This window comes from Hippoglossus hippoglossus, chromosome 8 (genome assembly GCF_009819705.1).
Source record: "Hippoglossus hippoglossus isolate fHipHip1 chromosome 8, fHipHip1.pri, whole genome shotgun sequence".
NCBI classification, from domain to species: Eukaryota; Metazoa; Chordata; class Actinopteri; order Pleuronectiformes; family Pleuronectidae; genus Hippoglossus; species Hippoglossus hippoglossus.
This window is the reverse complement of record NC_047158.1, coordinates 22,922,320-22,934,819: the sequence shown is the minus strand read 5'-3', so window position 1 is coordinate 22,934,819 and position 12,500 is coordinate 22,922,320. Positions and strand designations below refer to the sequence as shown.

General features: G+C 49.2%; 2 protein-coding genes across 10 annotated transcripts in view; both read left to right on the top strand.

Annotated features, from left to right (window-relative positions):
* LOC117766007 (caskin-2-like) overlaps nt 1-3,591 on the top strand; it is a 51,281-nt gene extending 47,690 nt beyond the window's left edge. For 4 of the 7 annotated variants that reach the window (XM_034592693.1, XM_034592692.1, XM_034592691.1 and 1 more), the window contains 4 exons: nt 1-250; nt 412-715; nt 1,403-1,617; nt 1,663-3,591. The exon at nt 1-250 is cut by the window's left edge and continues 1,403 nt beyond it. In XM_034592693.1, the coding sequence (XP_034448584.1) occupies nt 1-250; nt 412-715; nt 1,403-1,499 (651 nt within the window). In that variant the 3' untranslated portion in view covers nt 1,500-1,617; nt 1,663-3,591. Of the gene's footprint in view, nt 251-411; nt 716-1,402; nt 1,629-1,662 lie in introns of all 7 variants that reach the window. The other 3 variants (XM_034592694.1, XM_034592690.1, XM_034592688.1) reach the window with 2 other exon arrangements.
* Nucleotides 3,592-4,108: 517 nt separating this feature from the next.
* mvp (major vault protein) overlaps nt 4,109-12,500 on the top strand; it is a 14,138-nt gene continuing 5,746 nt past the window's right edge. For 2 of the 3 annotated variants that reach the window (XR_004614653.1, XM_034592699.1), the window contains exons 1-11: nt 4,109-4,167; nt 5,465-5,643; nt 7,033-7,228; nt 7,466-7,589; nt 7,793-7,924; nt 8,020-8,114; nt 8,414-8,650; nt 9,009-9,134; nt 10,213-10,422; nt 10,601-10,836; nt 11,970-12,167. Coding sequence is in view for 2 of the 3 variants with exons in the window: in XM_034592699.1 (XP_034448590.1) it covers nt 5,480-5,643; nt 7,033-7,228; nt 7,466-7,589; nt 7,793-7,924; nt 8,020-8,114; nt 8,414-8,650; nt 9,009-9,134; nt 10,213-10,422; nt 10,601-10,836; nt 11,970-12,167 (1,718 nt within the window). In the remaining variant the exon portion in view is untranslated. The remainder of the gene's footprint in view (nt 4,168-5,464; nt 5,644-7,032; nt 7,229-7,465; nt 7,590-7,792; nt 7,925-8,019; nt 8,115-8,413; nt 8,651-9,008; nt 9,135-10,212; nt 10,423-10,600; nt 10,837-11,969; nt 12,168-12,500) is intronic. The other variant, XM_034592698.1, reaches the window with a different exon arrangement.

The window sequence follows — 12,500 nt, the reverse complement described above, 5'->3', positions numbered from 1 at the left end:
AAACGCCGACAGAAACCCAGAGACAAGGAGCAGGGAGGAGGCTCCCCCAGCCGGGAGGAGGCGGGGCAGCCGGGCTCGCCGGCCGGCAGCAGGCCTCAGAGCCGAGAGGGCGTCGCCCTGAGGATCAGTGACACGGGTGTAGAGCGGCCGGCCAGTCCGGCTACAGGGTCACAGATCAAACCCCCACTCTCCCCCAAACCCCCCACTGTCGCCCCCAAACCTGTACGTCACAGTCTGCTGGCTGCACAAGGTACGACACACACAGACACACACAGATACACACAGATACACACACACCTACAGGCACACACACAGATACACACACACCTACAGGCACACACACAGACACACTTGAGCAGTTGAATCTTTTGTCTTTGTCTCCATTTGAAACGCTGTGGTTTTGATCCTCAGCAGCTGGACCCTCGACTCCAGCTCTCACCGTCAGTGTGGTTCAGAGTTTGGCCTTCACCTCTTCGTCCTCTCCGCTCCACGGGCCCCCGGCTCTGGCCCCGACCTCGTCTTCAGCCCCGGCCCCTCAGAGTCCATCTCTGACAGCGGCGAGGCCTCAGGTGTGTGTGGTCGGTCCGGACCTGGTCCCGGAGCCGTCCTGTGGGACTGAGGTGGTTCAGCAGAGACTGGATCAAACCAGCACGTCTCTGGAAGCAGCTCTGAAGGCTGTGGAGAGAAAACTGAACCTGGACGACAACTCAGACGGGTGAGACGCAAATAAACTGTTTGTGTTTGATGTTCGTCACTGTTGACCTGCGTGGTCCGTCCCTCAAACTCCTCCCGACAAAATGTCTCAAAAGGTTTCTGTGAGGATGAGCTCTGGTGATGTCGATGACCTCCTGACCTGTAGTGGCGACCCCTCGTCTCAGTTTAGACGTGAACTACAAGCAAAGTGTCTGCGATGACCTGAGTGGTTTCTATAGAAGCTAGTACCGTCCAATGGCTGCAGCTGGCAGGTCCAGGTGGGCGTGTCCTCGAGCTACAGTCAGGCTCCACCCCCCGCTCATCCAAATATGGTTACTTCTGGTTTCAAAAAACCAAGATGGCGCTGAACAACATGTCAGACTGAGGCTTCAGAGCAGCAGCTCACCAACCAACAGGGGGCGTCACGGTGGTTTGATTCTTGGTGGGAACAGAAAGACGCCGCCCAGCGTTCTGTTCTCAGGACGTGAAGGTTTCCCTTTTATTACTCACTCAGTAAAACAATGAGTCTTTCACGTTGCTTCAGTTTCCCTACGAGGGAAATATTAGGACTTCAGGTTAATGAAGCTTAATGTTCTGTTCTGTATTTTAATAAACTGGATATAAACACAGTCTAATCAGGAAACTCTGTTGTATTTATACTTTTGTGTATTTGTCATTAATGTCTGTTTATTGTGTCTTTTCTCACCAGCGGAGCAAACTCTGTGAAGTCTGCAGGAACCATCCTGGACGACATCGGAAACATGTTCGACGACCTGGCCGACCAGCTGGACGCCATGTTGGACTGAGGACTCCTCCCACATCTATATACAAATATATTTATATATATCCAGCCTCAAGCTCAGGAAGTGAAACACAGAAAGAGAGAAGGGGGGAAGGATGGATGAAGGAGGGATGAAGGAGGGATGAAGGATGGATGAAGGAGGGATGAAGGAAATCCTCCATCAGCGGTGGAACACCAGCGCTTCTTCTCCTCCCTCTTTCTTCAGACTCTCAAACTGCGTCTTTCACTCACGTCTGGTTCGGTTTGGAACCAGCATCTTCTCCTCGTGTCTTATCGAACACGAACCAGACGCTGGAGCAGCATCGTCACATTATCATGATTATTGTTAAACACTAATATTGAAACATGAAGTTTTATCGTTTTGATTTTACAGAGCTGAAGACCTGACGTCCTTACTGTCACTTCCTGTTCCTGAAGCATGACACTTCACTCAAACCTTTACTGACGGATCACGTGATGGGTCACATGACTGCTCGGTCGCTAAAGGAGCCGCTTTGCGTCTTTTAGCTCAGTTTTGGTTTTTGTGTTTTAATTAAATCGTCGAGTGAATATGAAAAGTTGCTGTGTAGCGTGGTCAGAAGGGGGCGCTGTAGGTCAGGAAACGAAACCAGTCGCTGATCAACCAGAGAAAATATAAGGGGAGAAGTTGAAATGGTTCTTTCTTCTTCTTTGATTTCTGTTAAGGCAGAAACAGCTGATCAGTCACATGAGGTTAATGTTTTCTTCGTCAGAACTTATTCATAAAAGAGCGTTAACTCCTTTTTTTAAAAGTCAAAAACCGAAAGTAAAAAACTTTGATTGATGACAGTTCTTTTTCAAATGTCATCAAACTTTTTTGACATGATGCCTCAAAACTCCCATATTAAAAACAGGCTCCTGTCAGAACAGCTCCTCCCTCTGAAGGTGGAGGAGACCAAGCACGGAGATAAAAGAGGAAACACTTTTCTGTCCTCAACCCTCCAGCGTCTCTCTAACTGTCTCTTAGTGGAAGTTGTTGCAGCGCCCCGTGTGGCCGTGCAGCTTGTTGCAGGCTGTGACAGTCCAGTTCAGTTTTATATTTGGATTCAGCTGCGTTTCTTTTTCTTTGTAAACCACAACATCAACTAGAGGGAATAGTTAAAACTGACATATTATGAATATTATAGATAAAATATATTTAATAGTTCCCTCTATCATGATCCAAACCACAGACTGAATACGAGTCTCACTTCCTCCAGCAAAGAAGCTAAAATATCTCACATAGGAACGCTGCCATCTTGTGGTGATGTCGTCATTTGGAGTCAGGGTCTGTGCAGTAGTGATCGTGCAGCCGGCCACCAGGGGGCGATAGAGACGCTTTGGCTTCACTTTTGGGAACAATCATGTCGTCCGTCTTAACATTAGTGTCGTTATTTCTGGATCGAACTCGTCTGAACATTTCAAATGTTACGTTGAAAATATTTAAGAAAAAAATCTATTTTATACCAATTGATCTTTAACCACGTGTTCTTCTTCCACCTTTTCTACAAATGTGTGTTTGTTTGAATCAACCTGTGAAAATGGAGTTTAAACAAAGGGAGGAGAAGCATGTTCAGCTCATTTCATGTTTGTTCAGTGTCATGAACATAATATACAGACTATTTTTTGATATTTTAGCCACGTTAGTATTTAAATGAGAGTTATCTAAATATGTATATTGAACACTAGAGGTAAATCCAGGAGCAGATATTCAACCAAAGGTCTTTGCACAGAAATGTTCACATATTTACTTTTAAGAAAACAGAATCCTGAGCTTCCTCCTCGTTATTCCAGCTTGTTTATGAAATGTATTTAGCATGTACTAGTGAACATGTTTAATCTGAGAAGCACATTGTTAAACTGGTGTGTTTGGTTTTGTGCTGTGATCATGTGACCTCTGTGAGAAAGAGACGTTCTGTGTTCGTCAGCTCAGAGTCTCAGGAAATTCCCCTGGACCTGAACGCATCGCAGCTCCTGCTCAAAGTTTGGAAGATGAAAGAAGCAGTTTTACAAAGAAACACGTTCTTTTCTACGTTGATGTAAATACACGTCTTTATAGTATATGTATATTTACTGTGGCCTGATTAAACTGTTGTAAAAGAAAAGTGTTCAGCTTCTTTTATCCACATTTAAAATAAAACAAGAACACAGACAAATTTATAAATTGAAGGTTCATTGCTGACCAGCAGGGGGCAGAATAGTATAACAATTTTCTGAATACTCATAAATATTCATTATTAGAACTGAAAACTTCAGAATTTGAAGTTTCTGCACATAAACATTTATAATAAATAGTTAGAAATGAAGCTCTTTTGCTTTCGGACGTTTAGTTAATGCTAACAAAGGATTACGTGATTTCTTAAGCGTCGACCGGTATGAGAGAAGATGGAACTCTTTAAAAACACAAATAAAATTCACATCTGGGAATTATTGTGTTTATCAGGATGACGTAACTCTGCACCAGTGTCCGTAAACCACGTGACTGCTGTATACGTCAGTAGGTGCCACGCCCACCAGCTGAGCGATCAGCTGCAAGTTCTTCCTGTTTTCTGCAGGTCGCTCAGTCTGACAGGACCCGACCCGGACCAGACCAGACCCAGACCCAGGACCAGACCCAGACCCAGGACCAGACCCAGAACCAGAACCCGCCGGGTGGAGACCGACACAGGGACGAGGTTAGAAATCTCCAAACTCCGATTTAAAATCTCCACATTTTAACTTCATCGCTGAATCACAGTGATTTCTGCGTGATGGAGTCAAACTTCCGATGTTTTCAGAATAAAGCAGAATAAAGCTTCTAATCGGCTCAGGTTTCATGCACCGATCAGATCTTCGTTTCACTGTGTCTCAACTTTTCCAACAGTTTGTCTTCTGGTCTTCGCTGTGAAATCCGGAACATTTACCACGTGTCACACGCGATTTAAAGATGTTTAATGAAGCTTTCTGTGAAACCAGAGCAGCTCAATGTTTAATAAAACCCGCCGAACTCTTCACAGCTTCATGTGAGTTCATCAGATACTTGAACAGTGACTCTGCCGTTTGTCCTCAGGGTCCAACCAGGAAGATCACGGTACATTTACAGGGTGTGTAATGGAGGCTTGGTGCTGCGTACTTTGCGTTTCCATCCAGGAAGTTGGCTCATGTTACCTTTTCTATTTTTTACTCGAGCTTTATTAATGTCGGACAGTTTGAACATCGATGAAAACAGCTTCTTAATGTGGAGAAATCACTACTTAAATAACAAGTCCATCAAAACATGATGAACTTTCTCCGTAAAAGAACAAAGAAACATATTTATTATAAAACCGAGTTTTTATTCAGCTTGAATCTTCTTTAAATGGGCTCATGTAACCTAGTAACCTGTAACCAGATAACCTCTAACTAGTTACCAGGGTTACCAGATAACCTGTAACCTAGTAACCAGGGTAACCAGATAACCTCTAACTAGTAACCAGGTAACCAGTAACCAGGGTAACCAGATAACCTCTAACTAGTAACCAGGTAACCAGTAACCAGGGTAACCAGATAACCTCTAACTAGTAACCAGGTAACCAGTAACCAGGGTAACCTTGTGGCTTTGTTCTGAGGTTATGATTCTGTTTAACCTGCAGGAAAAAGAAGAACAGTGGAGAGGAAGAACAAGTTGTTCTGTCACTGTGCCCCCCCCCCCCCCCCCCACACACACACACACACACACACACACACTCCTGTTGTGTAGAGACTCAGTCTTTGATGTTTTGTTTGTCCGGTTCCAAAGTTGTACATCGTATTTATTTCCTGTTAAAAGACGGACAGTGCGTTTAGCTAATCAGCGCTGACCTGTCGCCCGCAGGTACCTCCCTCTGTCGTTAGAGCGTCCTAACCCTCATGTCGTTCACGTAGTCGTTACAGATGTCGTCGGACACAAACTGGTGACATGACGAGAGTCAAGCACTCGTGAGGTTTTCTAACCGGACTCTCTCCTCTCTGCAGCATTCAGGTTACACCATGTCAAAGAAGGGAGGAAATCGTGGAGCGGAGTTTGAGGGGCCGGGGGATGCGTCAATCATCCGAATCCCGCCTCATCACTACATCCACGTCCTGGACCAGAACACCAACATCGCCCGCGTGGAGATCGGACCCCTCACCTACATCCGCCAGGACAACGAAAGGTCAGAGAGGCCACTTCATTTATTCTGGCTCTTAAACGAGGAACGCTAACGCCCATTGTGTGTTTTGTTGGTTGTGTTTGTGGTGATTGATGTGTCCACACTGTGACATGTCTGAGTCACATGTTATAATGAACATGTTGAGTAAGAGTCTGGAAGCAAAAGCAGAGAAACCTGATCTGATTCACACTGAAGCTGTCAATCAATCATTGTTACTGTGGATCTGATGACCATTGTTGTCTGTAGGTGGCGCTGACAGGACTTTGACCTGTCGGCACAGTGACTGATTATCACTCACATGGTTACGTCTTTGTCTCATGTTCTGTGTCAGAGTAAACACACACTCACACACACAGACTCACACACACAGACTCACACACACACACTCACACACACACACTCACACACACAGACTCACACACACAGACTCACACACACACACTCACACACACAGACTCACACACACAGACTCACACACACTCTCACACACAGACTCACACACAGACTCACACACACACACTCACACACACACACTCACACACACAGACTCACACACACAGACTCACACACACACAGACTCACACACACACACTCACACACAGACTCACACACACTCACACACACACAGACACACACTCACTCACACACAGACACACACACACAGACTCACACACACAGACTCACACACACACACTCACACACAGACACACACTCACTCACACACAGACACACACACACAGACACACTCACACACAGACACACACTCACACACGCTCACACACACAGACTCACACACACAGACTCACACACACACGCTCACACACACACACTCACACACAGACAGACACACACTCACACACACACAGACTCACACAGACACACACACACACACTCACACACAGACTCACACAGACACACACACACAGACAGACACTCACTCACACACAGACACACACTCACACACGCTCACACACACAGACTCACACACTCACACACACACAGACTCACACAGACACACACACACAGACTCACACAGACACACACACACACACTCACACACAGACTCTCACACACAGACACACTCACACACACAGACTCACACACACAGACTCACACACAGACACACACTCACACACAGACACACTCACACACACACTTTAGCAGTGTTTAAAAACCTTTTTGATAAAAGTCATTAAAAAATGCAGCAGTGACTTTCTGACGTTTTCATTATTGTTCACTTTGTGTATTAAAGTCATAAAAACTAAAAATAGCCTTCACACGTTCACGTCCTTAAATTTCCTGTTTTACGAGATGAAAACACAAAATTATTAAACGACATAAAACTATGAAGATCTGAAAGTTGATGATAAATTCTCTGTTTGTATTTCCCAGAGTGCTCTTTTCACCGGTGCGTATGATCATGGTGCCGCCGCGTCACTACTGCGTGGTCGCCAACCCTGTTGCCCGTGACGACAACGGTCAAGTCCTCTTTGACCAGTCGGGTCAGGCCAAGCTCCGCCACGCCGACCTGGAGATCCGCCTGACCCAGGACCCGTTCCCACTGTACCCCGGGGAGGAGGTCCAGCAGGTCTGTGCGCACACACACACACACACACACACACACACACACACACACACACACACACACACACACACACACACACACACACACACACACACACACACACACACACACACAGAGAGAGAGAGCAGGTTTGAAGGTTTTCAACATTACTCTTTGATTTCAGCCATGAAATAAACAAATATGTTAAAATACAAAGTTTCTGTTCATTAGCTCCTCTGACGTGTTGTGTTTGTGCGACAGGAAGTGACGGCGCTGCAGATCGTGTATCCCGACACGGCGCTGCGTCTGCAGGCTCTGCTGGACTTTGAGGAGCAGGGCGGGGAGAAGAGAATCGCTGGAGACGAGTGGCTGTTTGAAGGACCAGGTACTTTAATAATTACTCTCTTTACCAACATGGACGTATGTGTAAATTATATATATTTAAAAAACTCAATAAATGACTCTGAGAACTGGTGTGTGTGTGTGTGTGTGTGTGTGTGTGTGTGTGTGTGTGTGTGTGTGTGTGTGTGTGTGTGTGTGTGTGTGTGTGTGTGTGTGTGTGTGTGTGTGTGTGTGTGTGTGTGTCAGGGACATACATCCCGAGGAAGGAGGTGGCGGTTCTGGAAACCATCAAGGCGACAGTGATCAGAGAGAATCAGGCCATCAGACTGAGAGCTCGTAAAGTGGGCGTGGACAGAGGAGGAGTCCGCAGGGTCACAGGTAACACACACACACACACACACACACACACACAAACAGACGTCAAGAAAACATTCCAATAAAAAACGAATGAACTATTATTTTGTGTGTGTCAGGTGAGGAGTGGCTGGTCAGTAAGGTGGGAGCGTATCTACCAGGTGCTCATGAAGAAGTCATTGACATCGTGAACGCCTTCATCCTGACGGACAAGGTACGATGTCTGGGAGCTTCCCAGTGAGCGAGTGGCTTCTAACACGGGACGGACGTGAAACTGGAACAACACAACTAGCTCAGGATGCAGACTTTAAATATGGAAAATCAGAGATTGAAAAAAAACGAAAACATTTTAGATGAAGCGTCTTTGCCTTAAAATAAAAGTAACAAAAGTGAGTTTGATACGAACTGAGAGAGAAACATGTGACGCGAGAGAATAAACCTGGATTCAGGTTTGAATCAGTTTGTGTTGAGATCTTTTCACGACAGATTTCATGTTTTGTTCTGTCTCATCAGAAAGCGCTCCATGTTCGCGCCCTGCGGCCGTTCAAGGACGCCGCCGGCCGCGACCGCCGCACGGGGGAGGAGTGGCTGGTAACCATGAGTGACAGGGAGGCTCACATCCCCTCGGTGGCGGAGGAGGTGGTGGGGGTGGTGGACGTGACCACGCTGAGCAGCCGTCAGTACTGCGTCATCCTGGACCCGGTCGGACCCGATGGGAAACCTCAGCTGGGCCAGAAGAGGGTGGTGAAGGTGAGTCCGACCACAACTTGATGTTCTACTGACGTAAACTTTCAAAATCTGAAACTTTATCAAAAGTGTCTTCATTTCTGTCCCTGAACGTCTCTGCTCCACTTTGAGCTCATCAGAAAAATATTTCATTTCTTCAATCTGAACTTTTCCGATGTTCCAACACTCGGTCAAATATTCTAGTTTTATTATTATAATAATTTCACCACGATGTTAAGATCGTTTGTCGTAAGATATTAACGTAACTAGCTGTTTAACGTAAACTGAGGACCAGTTAGTGTTTCGTCATGAGCAGATATTAATATATATATAAATGAAAGTTTCTGTAATATTCTCCGTCTGTGTCGTTACTGTGCGTCAGGGCGAGCGCTCCTTCTTCCTGCAGCCTGGCGAGCTCCTGGAACTGGGCATCCAGGACGTGTACGTGCTGTCGGAGGAGGAGGGGCTGGTGCTGAGGGCCGTGGAGGCGTTCAACGACATCGAGGAGGTGAGGACGAGTCGGGAGTTAGAAATCTGCTGACAGACGACCCCTGTGGTTACCGTGGTAACAGCAGGCAGGTTTTAACATCCGCTAACTGACTAAATAAAGATGGACGACATGACGGCTGCTTAAAAGTGAAGCCAAACAATCTGGATCGCCCCCTGGTGTCTGGCTGCAGTATAGATCATAAATCTCCTCCATGTTAGCAGATGGGACATGGACCAAACTAAAACATCTAAAAAGTCCCCTCTGGACAAAGGGCGGAGTCGTCACATCTCCGTTTGGACTCAGACGCTTGCACTCGGCTGCTCTTGTGAAACCGGTCGATGAATGAAAAGAGATTTGAAAAGCAAACAGAGGCGGAGTCGTGTGTGAGCAGAGCTTATCTCAGGTATGTCTCAGAGAAGGGAGGGACTCTGAGGACGAGATGTTCTCTGTGGTCCACCCACGTGTCCCCCGTACGTTCGTCTCTCCGGCTCAACTCTCTGGTGAAGATAGTGATTCTGAAACAAATCACCACTCGACCTTTAAAAGTCCATCCAGTTATTAACCATGTGATAAAGTCCTTTGGTCTCTTCTTGACCTTTATGAACAAAGCTCAGGCCGAGGGGCCCCTGACATCTTGGGCCCTGACATCTTGGGCCCCTGACATCTTGGGCCCTGACATCTTGGGCCCCTGACATCTTGGGCCCCTGACATCTTGGGCCCCTGACATCTTGGGCCCTGACATCTTGGGCCCTGACATCTTGGGGCCCATCGGCCTGTGTCAGGTTTGTCCTCCTGTCTCCTCCCTCCTTCCTAACCTGGTTAACTCATTATACCTCCACTCTCTTCTTCTTCTCCTCCTTCATCAAACCCCTCCCTCCCCTCCTCTCGACACATGATCCCTCATCCTCACATCCTTTCACCTTCTTTCCCTCCTTTTCAATTCTTTTCTTTTACCTTCTGGTTTTTATTTGACTATTAGCTCCTCCCCCCGCCCCTGCCCCCCTCCCCTCCTGTTCCTCCTCCCCCGCTCCAGTGCACCGCCATGTTAACCCTTGTCTCCGTCCTCCTCCTCTCTCTCCACCGTTCTGTCTGCCAGGCCGAAGACGAGGAGGCCGAAGAGGAGCAGCCGGAGAAGGCCAAGCGTTCCCGGAGGGGCGGCGTCCAGCGTCGCCCTGGAGACCGCTGGATGCTCCGGGGCCCCGCCGAGTACGTCCCGCCCACTGCTGTGGAGGTGATGGTCAGACGAGACGCCATCCCGCTGGACGAGAACGAAGGAATCTACGTCCGGGACATCAAAACGGGAAAGGTCCGAACGCTCACAACCTTTATTTTGAATGTCTTTCTTTTCTCACCCTGTGAATCGAGTGATTTTGGATCCAGAAAAGTCTTTTCAGTTTTTCTTCGGTAGAAGTTGTGGGATGTGTTTGATCATAAAGACACACACAGAGTTGTTGGTTGTTCAAACTCTGAGTGTGTCCTCTCAGGTGCGAGCTGTCATCGGTCACACCTACATGTTGACCCAGGACGAGGAGCTGTGGCAGAAGCAGCTTCCCTCTAAGGTGGAGGCGCTGATGGCGTCTCCCATCGACCCGCTGGCCAACCGCTCGGACCGGACCACGAGCGAAAGCAGCCAGCCCAGGGACAAGACCCGCGTCGTGTCCTACAGGGTTCCCCACAACGCCGCCGTGCAGGTGTACGACTACAGGGAGAAGAAGGCCAGGTGGGACGGGGCTCCTGATGGGGGGGGTTGAGTACACCAGCTGACGGTGCTGTCTTCAGGGTGGTGTTCGGTCCAGGGGGGGGGGGGGGGTTGAGTACACCAGCTGACGGTGCTGTCTTCAGGGTGGTGTTTGGTCGGGGGGGGGGTTGAGTACACCAGCTGACGGTGCTGTCTTCAGGGTGGTGTTTCGGTCCGGGGGGGGGGGGGGGGGGTTGAGTACACCAGCTGACGGTGCTGTCTTCAGGGTGGTGTTCGGTCGGGGGGGGGGGTTGAGTACACCAGCTGATGGTGCTGTCTTCAGGGTGGTGTTCGGTCCGGGGGGGGGGGGGGGGTTGAGTACACCAGCTGACGGTGCTGTCTTCAGGGTGGTGTTTGGTCGGGGGGGGGGGTTGAGTACACCAGCTGACGGTGCTGTCTTCAGGGTGGTGTTTGGTTGGGGGGGGGGGGGGGGGGTGAGTACACCAGCTGACGGTGCTGTCTTCAGGGTGGTGTTTGGTTGGGGGGGGGGGGTTGAGTACACCAGCTGACGGTGCTGTCTTCAGGGTGGTGTTTGGTCGGGGGGGGGGTTGAGTACACCAGCTGACGGTGCTGTCTTCAGGGTGGTGTTCGGTCGGGGGGGGGGGGGGGGTTGAGTACACCAGCTGACGGTGCTGTCTTCAGGGTGGTGTTTGGTCGGGGGGGGGGGTTGAGTACACCAGCTGATGGTGCTGTCTTCAGGGTGGTGTTCGGTCGGGGGGGGGGGGGTTGAGTACACCAGCTGACGGTGCTGTCTTCAGGGTGGTGTTTGGTCGGGGGGGGGGGGTTGAGTACACCAGCTGACGGTGCTGTCTTCAGGGTGGTGTTTGGTTGGGGGGGGGGGGGGGGGGTTGAGTACACCAGCTGACGGTGCTGTCTTCAGGGTGGTGTTTGGTTGGGGGGGGGGGGGTTGAGTACACCAGCTGACGGTGCTGTCTTCAGGGTGGTGTTTGGTTGGGGGGGGGGGGGGGGTTGAGTACACCAGCTGACGGTGCTGTCTTCAGGGTGGTGTTTGGTTGGGGGGGGGTTGAGTACACCAGCTGACGGTGCTGTCTTCAGGGTGGTGTTTGGTCCGGGGGGGGGGGTTTGAGTACACCAGCTGACGGTGCTGTCTTCAGGGTGGTGTTCGGTCCGGAGATGGTGATGCTGGGACCTGACGAGCAGTTCACCGTCCTCTCGCTGTCCGGAGACAAACCAAAGAGACCCAACGTCATCAAGGCCGTCTGTCTCCTGCTGGGACCCGACTTCTGCACCGACATCATCACCATCGAGACGGCCGACCACGCCCGCCTGCAGCTGCAGCTGTCATACAACTGGTGACACACACACAGACACACACACACAGACAGACAGACAGACACACACACAGACACACACACAGACAGACAGACACACAGACACACACACAGACACACAGACAGACACACAGACAGACACACACATAGACAGACACACCGACACACACACAGACAGACACACACACAGACAGACACACAGACAGACACACACATAGACAGACACACCGACACACACACAGACAGACACACACACAGACAGACACACAGACAGACACACACATAGACAGACACACACAGACACACACACAGACAGACACACAACACCAACTGGACAGAAGAGTCGATAATAAA